Source organism: Littorina saxatilis, linkage group LG9 (assembly GCF_037325665.1).
Source record: "Littorina saxatilis isolate snail1 linkage group LG9, US_GU_Lsax_2.0, whole genome shotgun sequence".
NCBI lineage: Eukaryota > Metazoa > Mollusca > Gastropoda > Littorinimorpha > Littorinidae > Littorina > Littorina saxatilis.
Window position 1 is genome coordinate 38,371,353 of NC_090253.1, and position 16,515 is coordinate 38,387,867.

Here is a 16,515-nt window from a genome sequence, read left to right on the forward strand (position 1 = left end):
AAAGAATTTGTCATTTGTCATTGTCATTGTCATTGTCAAGAGACTAGATCAAGCATTGTTCATTTCTGTTCAGTTCCGTCCCCCAGACTGTCACCGAAGGCCTCACCCACAGGAAATGATTGCTATTCAACTACGAACACAAACGGAAACCAACAGGAAAACACCACAAACAGAAGAATGCCGAGAAAGCTTATAGCTGATTGGGAACATGAGCACAATAACCAATCCATCTCGAAGTGATGATGGTTATGGCTGTATACCAGCGCCAAAAATTGGAATTAAGCAAAACAGAGTGATAATTAAGAAAAAAACCCATCTCATTGGTATTTATTTAGTACATGTACCTGTCTGTGACGGTTGACCGACAAATTAGCGAGATTTCTATGATAGACCTATTTGTGTCCTAAAGAAGCCTCCATTGGTTACAATTTTGATGTTTCTACTTGTGATGTCCAGGGGCGGATCAGTTGCTTTGTAAGGGGGGGTGCACTTTGAATCGAAAGTGAATGTGATGGGCGCTTCGCGCCCGAATTTGCTAGGGGGGTCCGGGGGCATGCCCCCCCGGGAAAATATTTTGCCCAAAGAAGCAAAATGGTGCCATCTGGTGCCATTTAACTTAGAAATGGTCATAGAATCAGCTTTCCAATTTAAAAAAAAAAAAATTTTGCAGGGGGGGGGGGCACGTGCCCCCTGTGCCCCCCTCGTCCGCCCCTGATGTCCTTGCCTCGATGAGTACATAATTCTTTTGTTTTTCAACATTGTTTGTTTAACCAACAGTTATACTTGAACACGATAGACCTTTGGAAAGTTGTGCTCTTCCTGTTCCTTCCAACTAGATTCAAACTAGAAAGTCTGACGCTAAATTACTGTGATAGTACAAATAATAAATTGTCTGTTTTTGTCCATGTTGTTGACAGTTGTTGTTGTTAAAGTCTCGAAAAAAAAAAAATTGCTAACAGTCCAAATCACGGACATTTTACGGAAGACCTCTTTGATACAATGATTGTTTTCAATATCCACTTTTGGCGGTGGTGTTACGCCATACACGTGCATAAAGAGCAAGCTGATTTGACTTTGTTTTTTAAAGGACAATCAAATAAGAGTACATAAACCTTCGAAGAGACGGCAGTTGTTGTGGGTGGGAGCCACGCGGAGTATACTCTTTGTCAAGACTTGCTGACAATACAGATCGTGCAGTGTTCGGAGAAGCTCAGTTTAATGCGTCGTCCAGTTTGAAGAAATAAAAACACAACAACATCAGTGTACATCTATCGTTTTGGATGATTTATGCTGAGCTGTGACATTTTAAAATTAAAAGGAGATTCTGCACAAAGCTGACTCTGGGAAATAAATCCCTTGCCCAACGACAACTGGTTTCAAATCCAGCGCCGCTACCAAACTGAGCTATTTCCCCGCTGGAGGTCTGCATCAACAAATACACACCTCTGGTAAGGAAGTCTTGTATGTTTGGGTTTGACACTTTTGCTATTCATTTTCCAATGTCAACCACGGTTTGCGGGTGAGTTACTAATTCTGTTTCTAGAATAGACATATTTGTACTTAAAACCACAATTTCCCGGAGAAAGAGACACAACGACTGGGAAGTAAATGTTAGCGCAAGAGTAAAAGGCATATATTTGAAAATCTTCTTTCAGACTTCATGAGGAAACATATCATAACGCAACAGAATCTTTGGACTTTACGACCTTTATTAACAATATTTTACTTGAAATCAGAAAACAAAACAAAAGAGTACGTAATCCGCCATACATTTTTTATTTTTCTTCTTTAAATGGCTATAGAAATTAATATTGTTTCTTGGACCTTTTCACACAAAGTGCTATTAAATAATTAAATAAGGAATAGACTGACATTTGTGATTTAATCCAAGTAATTCTTCAAGTGAAACAGATTTAGCATGAGAAGCACGCAGAAAAGTTTAAATCCATTCCATATTTTGTCTCCTTCTTTTCAGGGTGGTGTCATACCATTTGTTGTCCATCGCCGACTATTGACCATGGAGTCATCTGTTAAACCTGGATTTCTGTGCTGCGCGTTTTTGGCTCTAGCTGTCTGCAGTGGTCATCTAGGTTCTACGTCTTATGGTGTGACCTTGCCATCTCCTACTTCTGCAGCGAGAGACACCCAAGGCCATCAGCGATGGTCAAGAGGCAAGCTTTGTTTTCAAGACAAATGCGCCTGCTACAAGGAAGTTGCTAACTGCTCACATAATGATGGCAGTCTGAGCTTCATTCCAAAACTAAACTTCCGTCGACCAATCCGAAGATTGGTCTTTGGTGACAACAACTTGACAAGCATTCCAACGGACGATTTTTTTAAGAACGTTTCCGGGGTCAGAGTTCTCGATTTGCAGAACAACGACCTTAAAGAGATAAGCCCAGGAGCCTTTCGTCCTCTGACAAACTTGTCCGAACTGATCTTGGACAGCAACAAGTTAAAATACGACACTCTGCTCTCTGTTTTCTCGGCGAAAACCCTCAGAAAACTTAGCGCAAGAAACATGAGCCTTGGGACGATGCCGAGCGGTTATTTCTTTCGAAAGCTGATGCCGCCACAGTTTTTCCTGATTGATTTGTCTGACAATTCTTTAAAGTGTCTAAACCTTTCCGAATTCCAAGCTTTCCCTCGTCTCAAGAGTTTATTCGCCCGAAGCAGCCGTATTTATCGGGTGTATGTCAGTGCCATACCATCCCTGAGAGTACTACGTCTCCAGGACAACGCCTTGCATGACTTTCTGGACACGTGCACGGAAAATGGATCCTCGCTCTTTCCGAACCTGAGAATACTAGACTTAATTGATAACAAGTTCTCCGGGTTTAAAGGAAAACAGATTTGCCTGCCAAAGCTACACACTCTCAGTCTGAACAAAAACAATATAAAGCACATCAAAACGGACATGTTTGGCGGACACCGATTCCCACGCTTACGGCAGTTGAACTTGGGAGATATAACGAGCATCAAAGCCATCGATGAATTTGCCTTCAGGAATCCCAGGCTACGTTTTCTTGGGTTAAATCGCTGTCAAATCCGTTTCAGCGATGTCTCCGTGAATCCTTTGTGTTTTGCCGAAAGCCCACGTCTTGTGCAACTGCAGCTAGATCACAATTTCCTGGCCGGTCTGTTAGATGAAAAGTTCAGCCAGTTATTTGGCTCAGTGAAAAATCTCACCAGACTGTACCTGGGAAAATGTGATATACATTCTATCTCAAAACGAGCCTTTGCTACTGGAATGAGACGTCTCTCCGAGTTGTACCTGCACAGGAATAAGATAGCTGATCTACCTGACGGTGTCTTCGATTCTTTGAACAGTCTACAAAAATTGACGCTTGGCTTGAATCAGCTGCACACTGTTCAGGAGAGCTTGTTCAGTCCCGAACTGCGAGGTCGGCTGGTTCATCTTGATCTGAGTGGTAACCCGTTCATCTGTGACTGTAACTTGCTGTGGTTACAGAAGTGGTTCGTAGCTTCCTCTTCCTTGTTTGACAATTACACTCATTACACATGTAACAACTTAAACAGTATAGATCTGGTGGATTTCGCATTGAAAGAAGAAGGCTGCTTTTTCAGCCAAGACACCCTCAAGGCGATGATTGGCTGTGTTGTACTGTTCGTTGTGTCGCTTGTTGGGCTAGCAGTAGTGTATCAGTACCGCTGGCACATCCGTCTGAAGCTGACTTTCCGCAACATCAACGACTTCAGAAGCAGACGACTCGAAAATAGCGTTGCAGAATACGATATTTTTGTATCCTGCGCAGAAGAAGACCAGTCTTGGGTGGAGCAGAATCTTGTTCCCCATCTTGAAGGACGACTGGGCCTCCGACTGTGTCTCCAGGACAGAGACACACGCCCAAACAAGCCAGTCATCAAGAATATTCTGGAAGGTCTGGAGTCCAGCAGCGAGATCATGACGGTCTTCTCCAAGCATTACGCGCAGGATCCCATGTGTCAGTTTGAGCTGGACGTCTGCCTCACTGAAGTGGTTGACTACAATGAACGGTTGGTAGTCGTGTGTGTGGGTGACGTCACGCCACGTGACCTGACGTCCACCATGATGGCGGTGATGAACACGACCATGTACATTCAGTGGCGGTACGAGCCTGGAACCAGAAAAATGTTCTGGAAGAGGTTGCAGCTGTGTCTCCGGGGTATGGAGAGACGACGTCCCAAAAGGGTACATCCTGACAGACCTGTGACAAATACAACTTCAGTATAATTACTTTTGATACAAAGCAAGCGCTGATTTGTTCTCGAAACAAGGGTACAAAGCTAGACTGATGTTACATTTACCAAATACCGACCTGTACCTGTCAATGATGTTTTGTAAAAGTCAGGCGATTATTGTGGAAAGTGGTATTTGACATGTAAACTATGAATTGACACGCTCTCCCTGCTATAGTGTAAATATTGTAAAATTATGAGACAAACACTGCATGTCATTTGTAAACTATGCTCTCACCTGAGGTTTCTTCTGCTGTCATGTAAATACATGGAACATTTAAGTCTCTATATCACATTTAAGTTATGCACGGCATGTTATTGATTATATGATGTTTATGGTGTCTATGATGTCAAAATCTGGAACATATGAAACAGATCTAGATGTATCTTTTAAGATTGTATAATGTCAAAATCTTAAATGTATGAGACTTTTTCATGGTTTGAAACTCCCACGATCTTTTACGTGTATAACCGTTTTTACCCTGCCATTCAGGCAGCCATACGCCGCTTTCGGGGGAAGCATGCTGGGTAGTTTCGTGTTTTTATAACCCTCCGAACTCTGACAAGGATTACAGGCTTGCGAGCACACGTGAAGGTAGGAGGTCTGAACATAAGTTGATCTGGGAGAATGGAACAATCTCCACTCTTAATTAACCCACCAGGCGCGGCCGGGATTCGAAACCGCGACCTTCCGCATGGGAGGCCGGCGTCTTTTTCGCTAGACCACTGTCGATTGTATGAGACAAATCTGGATGTAACTTTAGAGGATTATATGATGCCAATTATCTGGAATGTATAAGACACATGTAGCTGTAGCTTTAAATATGTTTGCTTAGACACATGTAGCTGTAGCTTTAAATATGTTTGCTTATACACATGCAAGCCTCTGCAAATCATTAGACAAACGTGGATGCCATGTGTTCAGTATGAATCACAATGTTGTCTCTGCTGTGGTCATAACATCTGGAGTGCTGGATGCCATATGTAAAGTATGCCTGACATTTTCACTCCACTTTAACTGTAATATTAATGTCTGAACAATTGCATGCCAACCAAGGACTACTACTAAGTAGTCCTTGATGCCAACATATTCTCTCTGTCATAATGCCGGGTCTTGTTTAAAAAGCTGGATTCCATGTATATAGGGTGTCTAAAAATAAAAGTACCCCAAAAGACATTGAAACATCAGTGCCGAGAAATGGAAAAACTAAAATAATGATTTTTGTGTTTAAAATGTGTTCATATTCTCAGAGAAATCCAGAACATCCCACAGGAAACATTCCCCAATGTAATGAACAATAATGGCAATGAGGATGCAGTCAGTCATTGGAAAACGGGGTGGCTACATTGATCACGTGGTGTGAAGAAACAGACGATCTCAACTGAAAGCTGTGAACTGGGGACAAAATTTCTATGAACTGAGTACAATATCACGTAAAAATGATTTCAATAAAGTTACTGACTTGTCTGTAGTACTGAAAGAAAATCGGGTACTTTTTTTTCAGACTATCTGTATATATTAAGTTACGTACCGACATACCTTCTCTGCCGTATTTGTAATGTGTAAAAACCTGGATGCCATATATCTAAACCATGTGCCTACAGTCATATTCCCTCTGCCGTAATTGTAATGTCTAAAAACTTGGATGCCATATGTAACTACCGATCCACATATTCTCTCTGCTGTAGTTGTAACGTCTGAAAGTTGAATACCATGCGTAAACTAAACACCCACAATGTTCTCTCTAATGTGATGTAAATATCTATGGAATCTGTAGGACAAGCTGTTTATCTACGGAGACTGTGGACTAACATGTTACCTGTGCTGTGATGTAAATAGAAATCATCAGAAATGTTTGAATTTATTTCCCTTTAGTTCTCAGCAATCACGTGACTGCTGATCACTTCTGCATAGGGTTTATTGTTATGGTTATTTAATCTCTATTTTATGGGTGTGAGGACGAATGTATCGATGGTTTGTGATATCTTGAGCGTCCGCCCTGATCCCTTCGTGGTCGGCTGGGCGTTATTGACATCAAGTTCTCGGATACATCCCGTGATCTCGGAGTCTTTTTTGACAAAGATCTCAGCATGAAACAGCATGTAGTCCAAACATGTAAAGCAGCGCGAATGGAGATCCGGCGTATAGGTTCCATTCGACAGTACCTTACCGAAGACGCAACCAAAAGACTAGTCTGTTCCGGCATACTCTCTAGATTAGACTACTGTAATTCACTGCTCGCTGAATGTCCCAAATCTGTCACCAAGCCCCTGCAACTAGTCCAGAACGCTGCCGCTAGACTCGTGTTTGGAACACCTATGAAACAAAGCGTCACGCCTCTATTCAAACAGCTACATTGGCTTCCAGTCGAACAAAGAATTAAATACAAGATCTGCTGCATATATATTCTATCAAATTGCCGCGGGCACGGCTCCACAGTACCTGTCCGATCTCGTGCAGAAAAACAATCCTGAAAGGGTTGTCCGCTCTGCCTCCCAAAATAAATTTGTCAAAGCTCCTAAGTATCAGAGGGACGATCATGGTGGCCGCTGTCTTTCAGTCGCAGCTGATCATATCTGGAACAAACTCCCTTTGTCTCTACGTCTCAGTCCATCTCTGCCTTCTTTCAAAGCAAATCTCAAGACTCACCTCTTCAGAGAAGCATTCTAGAAGGTTAATGTTGATGATGTAGTTGTCGCGACCCTGTGAATGTGCACTTTCGGATGAACAATGTTTACTGTGTGTGTGTGTGTGTGTGTGTGGGCGTGTGTGTGGGCATGTGTGGGTGGGTGGGTGTGTGTGTGTGTGTGTGTGTGTGTGTGTGTGTGTATTATAATTGTTGTGTATACTGAGAGTTCGTTCCTGTAAGAGCCTCTGGATTTTTGTAACATTTATGTTTTGTTTTTGGTTTTTGTTGTAAAGTGTTTATGATTGTGTTCTATTCCGTCAATGGCGTCATTCTGGAAATGATGTTGTTATTGCTTTTGTAAAGCGCTTTGTGTGTTCGAAAGCGCTATAGAAATCACCATTATTATTATTATTATTAAGCAAAAAACAAAAAACAAAAAAAATCTTCATGCAATCCCTGATGCGATGTGGATTTGTGGACATTATGAGACAAAGTTGTGTTTTGTGTACACCCTGCTTGACGTGTTTTTTTTTGTGTGTGTGTGTGTGTGTGTGTGTATGTGTGTGTGTGTGTGTGTGTGTGTGTGTGTGTGTGTGTTAATGTGTGTGTGTGAGTGTGCGTGTGTGAGTGTGTGTCTGTTTGTCTGTGGTGTGTATGTATGTTTGTGCGTGTGTTAGTGTGTGTTAGTGTGTGTGTGTAGTGCAACCCCCCCTTTGTTCGTTTACACGCTGTATTGGTGGAACACTTTTGGCCAAGTCCGGGCTTTCTAGTCTCGGTGAAAAAAATACAGTGTGTTTAGTTTCAGAACCATATATGGGGTACCATCCAGATTAATAGATAACTAATTATACTGTTCAAAAAAAGAAACGCATAGCTTGTAATATTTGGTTAATTTAGTTATATGGCTACAAGGATATCCACCAAACTGCAGAAAATGTTTATCTGGTCGTCGACCTTTCGTCCATTGCCACAAGTGAGCTCTGCACGTGACGCATGCGTTATCAGTGGCTACAATGTCAAAATTGCTCATTTGGCATGACCACTCGTCATGCTTCTGTGTAATCTCGTGAAACTCGGGGAATATTGAGCTCTCACCATGTCTTCCAAAACCCATAAAAGCGGATTGTTCGCCACAAAGAAATCAGACGACAATTCAGCGACGAAAGATGGCCCGATTGAGCAGAGAAGACCGCCAAATTGCATTGGGTCGTTTACAAGCAGGCCAAAGTCAAAGTGCAATCGCCAGGCACTTCCACGTGTCCCAGAGCACCATCAGTAGACTGTGGGTCAGGTTTCAAGCCACTGGCTCCGTTGCTGACTTGCCACGAGCGGGAAGACCAAGGGCGACAACTGCTGCTCACGACCGCTTCATACGGCTCCGCCACCTCCGGAATCGTTTCCTGTCGGCCTCATCTTCTGTCCAGGCTCTCCCCGGGCCACACCGATTATCGGACCAGACCGTGCGGAACCGCCTGCATGAAGCTGGTTTGAGAGCTCGCAGACCTCACAGAGGAGCTGTCCTCACCCGCCGCCATCGCCAGAACCGAGTGCAGTGGGGCAACCAGCACCTTCGCTGGACCGTCCGGAATCACTGGAGACACGTGTGGTTCAGCGACGAGTCCTACTTCCTGCTCCAGCGACATGATGGTCGGAGGAGGGTCTACCGGAGAGTAAACGAACGTTACGCGCCCAACTGTGTGGATGAGGCACCCGTTCATGGTGGTGGAGGCGTCATGGTGTGGGGGGCGATCAATACCGCTGGAAGGAGCACCCTGGTGCACGTCCAAGGGCGCATAACTGCCCAGCGATACGTGGAGGAAATTCTGCGCCCACACGCCCTTCCTCTTCTGGCTGACCAGGATGCCATATTCCAGCAGGACAACGCTCGCCCGCACACAGCACGACTCACCACCCAGTTCCTCACCGACCACCATGTCCAGGTGCTTCCCTGGCCATCCATGTCGCCAGACATGAACCCGATAGAACACCTCTGGGATGAATTGGACAGACGTGTGCGCAGGCGAGAAGAAGCGCCGGCAAATCACCGCGATCTATTGCAGGCACTTCAGGAGGAGTGGGACACCATCCCACAGCAAGATATCCGGCATCTGATCCAGTCCATGCCCAGAAGGTGCCGGGCAGTTGTTGCTGCTCAAGGCAGTCACACCCCCTACTGACTTGACAGCCTCGGCACCCAATCGTATTGATTGACTGATTGATTTGAAGATGCAAATGAACTGTGTGTGCATTCAACTGTGTCCATACCAAATTTCAAACAAATAATCTAAATATTGGATTTTCTGTTAATTTTTTCGAAAAATAAAACAAATTTGGCAAGTAGCAACTATGCGTTTCTTTTTTTGAACAGTATATAGATAGGGAAAGGGCTCCTAATATGGACCTGCTCCTAATATATGGACCACCTCCTGTTCTGACTTGCACACTGAGTTGTATGCTGTTATTTTGAAGTATAGGGGGGCTTTTTACAGTGAATCGTGAAGGCAGCTTCACAGGTCCATATTAGAAGCCTGGGCGCCTAATAAGGACCATTCGTGATTTTTTATGTATTTAATTTTTGCTGAATGTCTATCAAAGCTAATTCACTCTAATTAGGCCTAACGGTTAACATAAGAGAGAAAGACTACCTGAAACACAAAATGAAACTTCTTCGCAAGTAAACAAGCTAGTTATCAGCATGAAACAAAAAGTGGTCCATATTAGGAGCCCTTCCCCAACTCGCCCAGAACAGACAGGAGTGGAGGTCCTTTGTTGCTGCCCTACATGCCAACAGGCATAACGTGCAGTAAGAAGAGTTTGAATTGTTTAGCCGACAGATGACTAACTATTTTGATATCGCTAGTTGTACGCGACATGTATTGGGGGTTTTCTTGTGCAATGTCACATAATAATGCCAAGAGGCGTTGGGGCATACTGCCATGAGTAACGCGCAATGTCACATAATAATGCCAAGAGGCGTTGGGGCATACTGCCATGAGTAACGCGCAATGTCACATAATAATGCCAAGAGGCGTTGGGGCATACTGCCATGAGTAACGCGCAATGTCACATAATAATGCCAAGAGGCGTTGGGGCATACTGCCATGAGTAACGCGCAATGTCACATAATAATGCCAAGAGGCGTTGGGGCATACTGCCATGAGTAACGCGCAATCCCTCCCCGGTTTAACACACACGCCCGTCCGTTGTTGACAACAGGTCGCGGGCATAAGATGACCTTACAACGGTTCATGTCCGATTTGCTTGACTTAGACTTCCGTAGCCCGACATGCAAGTTAGGGCATCCTGCTGTCTGGCTGTGAGGTTCAACGTGTACAGGCGCTCGAATTCAGCAGCAACAGCACCAGCGGTGCTATCACCACCATATCTAGTGCAACAACCACCACCAACAGCGTCAACGATGCACACAAAAATGAAATAAATTTTAAAAAAACGGAGAAGGAGAAGAAATACTACTACAACAGAAATGCTGCTATACAACAGATTCCCCTCCCCCCACTGACACACACACACCAAGACACCGGCAACACACACACACACACACACACACACACACACACACACACACACATATTCACTCACACATACACACACACACCAACACACACACACACAAACACACACACACACACAAAACACACACACACACACAAACACACACACTAACACACATACACACACGCAAGCACACACACACACACCTTTTAGCATATAAACACTTCATGTCCCTAATAGGTTCTAGTTCCCGTGAGGACGTAAAACTTAAGTAACCAACCAACACACACACACACACTCACACACACACCCACACACACGCAAGCACACACACACACACACACACACTAAAAGCCTCGAAATCAAAAACAACAACAACAACAACAACAACACAACAACAACAAACATTATCAACATTGTAGTATTCAGTGGATGGAAGTTTATGTGTTGGATAAAAATGTGCGCTTAAATGGAAAACCTAAATTCAATCTGAGTACGGCAACAATGGATGAATTATTTTTTTCTTTCCTCTGTCTTTGTCTCCCTTTTTTCAGCATTTCATTGTTTCTGTCTTTCCTTCCCTTCTTCCTGCTACTTTCTCTTTGAAGCGTTTCGTAAAGGTGTGATTTTGTACTTGATCACGGACACCCGAATACCTTGAAGGCCAGCCAGTTTACTACGGAACGCGGATCGTATCAACTGATGCATCAAATTGATGCATCCAAAACCAAGAATTTGATGCATCTTTTTCACAATTTGATGCATCGTTTTGATGCATCAGAATTTTCGGGTTTTCTCGGAAAGTGCCGAGCAAAAAGCAAAATTTGAACCGGAATACGAAGCGAAACGAACGTCGGAAAACGAAAGTTTGAGTCGAAGGTCAAGGGCGTCAAAACTTCGTGTGCACAGAAAACAAACCACAAACAAAACAAAAAATGCCTTAAAATGCATAATGCCGTGACTTTGACTTGTTCCCTATTTAATGGTATGTTGTACGTTTATTTTTGTTTTATCTAACCAATCTGTTTATATTCGTCAAAATATCATTTCAAGTTTTTCCGTGCTCAGGCATTTCTTACGGAAAGACCGGAAATGAATCATTTTCTAAAAGGATGCATCATTTTCGTATCGGATGCATCAGTTTTGGAAAATGATGCATCCTTTTTGAAAATGATGCATCCTTTTGTGAAAATGATGCATCAAATTGTGAAAATGATGCATCAAATCTTGGTTTTGGATGCATCAATTTGATGCATCAGTTGATACGATCCGCGTTCCGTAGTTTACATCAAGTCCGGTTGACACTTAAAGGTCCACTCCGCCTCTTGGAATCAGTTCGCTTCACTGTCTCAGATCCGGCCAGGGTTTTAAATGGAATAAGACCATCGCTTAACTTGGTCACACGCCAAAACTTAACAGTCAGGATGATGTTTGTGCACAGTTGTTTTTCTTGTTTTATTCTTCAATATTCAGTTTCGTGAAAGGCACTGGTGTCTTTTTCGGAACATAATTCACACAAAAAAAACCAACTCAAGCACAGCAATCAGTCAGTGACTTGATTTTTGGTATGTGACCAAGTGGAGGGATAATCTTATCCCATGTGAAGTGGCAGGTGGCAGGTGTATTCGCTTATAACAAATAGTAACACAGAGAAAATGAATTGACTCACAGCAAATTGTTCGCGATCTTTACCTTGTGAGTACAAATCGCAAACATAATTATGCTCCATATGTCTCACATGAGAGACACAGAGAGAAAAAATAACATACCATTGCTGTATACGCTCACAACTGTAAAAAAAAACAAAAACCCAATCACATGAATTGAAAGAGCATGATACTGTTTTGTTTTTTTAAATTTTGTGTTGTTTTGCCAGTGACTAATCGCACACAGGTTACAGCGGTGAGGACGACATATTTCAACAGCGTCGACCCTCAAATGTTGCATGGGGAAATGAAAAGATACCCATTGTTTTAGAAGTTTATATCCGTTCAGTTAATACTTAGTGATCTGTCTCTATAAGGTCTTCAATCCACTTTGGTCAGTTCAAAGCTTCAGAGTCAGGTAAGTTAAATTTGTTGTTGTTGTTGTTGTTGTTGTTGTTGTTGGTGTTGGTGTTGTTATTAGTCTTTTAGTTTGCAGTGAAGAAGAAGAAGAAGAAGAAGAAGAAGAAGAAGAAGAAGAAGAAGAAGAAGAAGAAGAAGAAGAAGAAGAAGAAGAAGAAGATGCAGCGACAGCAGAAGAAGAAGAAAAGGAGAGGAAGGATGAAGATGACAAGAAATAAGCAAAGTAGTTAAAGATGCTTTTTAAAACTGTTTGTTTAAAGAGAAAAGTATAACAAGAGGAAGAGAAAGAATTCAAATGAAAACATTTGCTGCCAGCATTGGGCAGTGTGTGTGTGTGTGTGTGTGTGTGTGTGTGTGTGTGGTGTGTGTGAGTGTGTGTGTATGTGTGTGTGTGTGTGTGTGTGTATCTAAATGTTTTTGTGTATATGTGCGTTTGAGGATAGAGAGAGAAAGAGAGAGAGAGTGAGAAAGAAAGAGACAGACAGACAGACATACAGACAAAACAAAATATATGTAGACAGACAGGATCATAGACTGTTATGTATTGACATGTTTGAAGAAAAGGCGTAGCCTTAAACCTCTATCTTTGCAAGATCATCATCATCTGTCTTTCTCCTGTGTTCCTCTCCCTCGGTATTCCTCGACCCCCCCCCCCCCCCCCCCCCCGCATCCCTCTATCTAATGACTGGTTGAAAGAAGAGGCTCACGCCGCAGACCAATGCCCTTCTTGATTCGTTCATTCACCCAGCCAGTAAATCAGTCAGATAGTCAGCCGGTGAGTCATTCTGTATCATCTCACAGATGTCCGAAATGAACCAGACGCCTTGTCCTCGTATGACCTATTAATTGCTGGTTAAGTTACCATTTCCGTCCATAGCAACTCACTATACCATCAGGTCTGTCAAAGAGTGAGGGTTTATTTGATCTTGTGAATATATGTTGAGACTTATTAAGCATAATTATACCGAGTAAAAGTGAAGCTTGGTGTAATAAGCATTGACAAGGTGAATAAACAGTGATACAAATCAAGGTGAGGATTACAAAGATGGTGATGTTGATGGCAATTGAAACTGTGATGATGATGATGATGATGATGATGATGACGATGATAACGATGATGATGATGATGATGATGATGATGATGATGCAGTAGCAGTATTACTTTGTGTGTGTGTGTGTGTGTGTGGGGGGGGGGGGGATCAGCTTTCTTCTGAGATATTAAGGCTTACAAACGGAGATCTTATTTTACAATCTTAACAACGTTTAAAAATACTTATATAAGGTATAAATGAAATAATACATAGATAAAATTAAAAACAACAACAACAAAAACACTACAAAAATCCCCACTAGTAGTTGTTGTTGATGTTGTTGTTGTTGTTGTTGTTGTTGATGATGATGATGATGATGATGATGATGATGATGATGATGATGATGATGATGATGATTTCTTTATTTGGTGTTTTACGTCGTTTTCAACCATTCAAGGTTATATCGCGACAGGATGATGATGATGATGATGATGATGTCAAAAACAACAGCAACAACGATTATGATCATTGTCCATTTGTTTCAGTTTAACGGAAAGAGATTCAACAACATCATCATCAACAACAACAACAACAACAACAACAACAACATCAACAACAACACTACTGATTCAAACGTTCCCCATCATGGGAACAGAAGTTCGTGGCAAGATCTCCAGCATCGTCATTTTTGCTCTGGTGACTTCTGATGTCATCTGCTCTGGGATTCAAACCCAACCCTACTTTAGCGCCTCTTCTTCACGAATAACGAAACAAATTCCACAGCCTCATGAAGCTCTTCTGCGAAAACAAATGGACGTAAACCAGCCACAAACCATTAGGACTCCAGAAGGAGCTACACCTTCCCCTTCGAGTAGACATGAATCTCACGGAACTTTCTGCTTTGAGAAGAAGTGTGTTTGCTTCAAAAATGGAACCGCCGATTGCTCACACAACTTCGGAAAGTTGAGCTTCATTCCGCAGCTACCTCCAAACATCACACTCCTACAATTTTCTTACAACAATCTGACAGCCATAACAGATGATGACTTTTTCAGCAATGCTTCTGGGATCGCCTACATTGACTTGCAACACAACGGACTGGGGTATATCTGCCCTGGAGCTTTTCGTGGGCTCAAGAGATTAAGAAGTATATATTTGGGTTATAATGGATTGAGCTACGAAGCCCTTAAGCCTGTCTTTGAGGCCGAAGCGTTAAGGGCTCTCACAATACGATACATGAATCTAGGACCTCCACCTGATGATTTCTTCCTGCAAAGACCAATGCCGCCACTGAGAACGATCGACCTGAGCGGAAATACCATTCTCCATCTCAACTTCTCAGTTTTTGTGACTCTCAAACACTTTTCGACTTTGAAGGCAATCGGTTGTCGTATCGCCAGCATAACGTCTGCTTACTTGTACCGATTGGAGGCAATGCATCTGATTTCCAACGACCTCTACTCCTTCCCAGAAACCTGCAAAAACGGCACATCACTGTTTCCGCATTTGCATCATGTTATTTTCAACGATAATAAAATCAGCGGGATCACGGGTGACGTGTGCTTGCCGAGACTTCGTTCGCTCGCTTTGGACTCAAACCCCATTCTTTTCTTCACAACGGACATGTTCAACGAAGGAAGATTTCCCAGGATGACTACTCTGACGCTGAGCGACATCCAACCAATCAAACGAATGGAAAAGTTCGCGTTTCGTCATCCGAGACTGGAGTTCCTGAACATGATGTATTGCAACTTGGCGTTGAACGAAGACGTTACGCACCCAGACGCTTTTGCTGGCAGTCCTAAGTTGCTCTACTTACAGTTGAGTCACAGCCAGGCTGCGGGAATCACAGACGAAAAGTTCTCAAGGTTGTTCGGGTCTATAAAGAACTTAGAAATTTTGTATCTGGGGCAGTGTTCTTTGTCGAAAATAAGCAGCCAGACATTCAGCAGCCTTCGGAATCTCTGTAAACTGTATTTACATCGAAACAAGCTGGTGAGCATTCCTGACGGCACGTTTGATTTTTTGGCTAATCTAACGGTCCTGACTTTGGGAGATAACCAGATAGCCTCAATACGAGAAAGCACGTTCAGCCCGAACATGAGAAAAAGGCTGACACAGTTGGACTTGAGTGGGAACCCGTTTGAGTGCGACTGCAATCTTCTTTGGTTCAAAGAGTGGTATGTGAGGTCTCGTAACTCCACGTTCAGTCACTCGTATGCAAACTACACGTGCAAGAACAGACCCAACACGCCCTTAACGTCGTTTTTTCTTCAGGAACAGGAGTGTTTGTTCACAACCGAAACAAACAGGATCATCATTGCCTGCGTTGTCATGTGTTTGATCGTTCTCTGTATCGTCTCCGTGATGTACCAGTACCGCTGGAACATTCGTCTCATGTTGGCTTTTCGCGGCCACGGCGACTTGATGAAGAGACGACTCCGAGAAGAGAACTTTGACTACGACATCTTCGTCTCCTGCGCCGAAGAAGACGAAGCATGGCTCGATGAATACTTCATGCCTGAGGCTGAAGGTGGGCTGGGACTCCGAGTGTGTTTCCACAAAAGAGACTTCATCCCGGGCAAGAACATTCTGACCAACATCATAGACAGTGTCAAAGCCAGCAAGAAGTTTGTGATGATATTTTCAGAGCACTTCGCTCAGAGCCGGTGGTGTCAGTTTGAGCTTGACCTGTGTCTGGGTCACGTGTTTGACAATGATGACGCGTTGATTGTGACGTGTGTGGGTCAGCTTACACCACGTGACTTAACCGCCACCATGATGGCAGTCATGAAGACCACGACCTATATTCAGTGGGAAGAGTATCAGGATGACAGAGCCTCATTTTGGCAACGGATGCGCCACGCTTTCAAGGACATTATAACTGGCATTCCATAACTTTTGTTATAATTTAAATTTCACATTTTTGAAACTCTGTCCTGCATTTAACAGGAAGAGTATCCTGATGACAAGACCTCGTTTCGGCAACGGATAACCCTCGCTTTCAACAACATAATAACTGACATTCCAAAGCAT

At 43.1% G+C, this 16,515-nt stretch overlaps 2 protein-coding genes across 2 annotated transcripts; both read left to right on the plus strand.

Moving 5' to 3' along the window:
• Positions 1–1,778: 1,778 nt before the first annotated feature.
• LOC138976008 (toll-like receptor 2) lies at positions 1,779–7,369 on the plus strand. Its single transcript, XM_070348799.1, has one exon. The coding sequence runs from the start codon at positions 1,919–1,921 to the stop codon at positions 4,232–4,234; it is 2,316 nt and encodes a 771-aa protein (XP_070204900.1). The 5' UTR covers positions 1,779–1,918; the 3' UTR covers positions 4,235–7,369.
• A 6,593-nt stretch (positions 7,370–13,962) lies between these two features.
• Positions 13,963–16,503, plus strand: LOC138976009 (toll-like receptor 4). Its single transcript, XM_070348800.1, has one exon. The coding sequence runs from the start codon at positions 14,125–14,127 to the stop codon at positions 16,375–16,377; it is 2,253 nt and encodes a 750-aa protein (XP_070204901.1). The 5' UTR covers positions 13,963–14,124; the 3' UTR covers positions 16,378–16,503.
• The last annotated feature ends 12 nt before the right edge of the window (positions 16,504–16,515 follow it).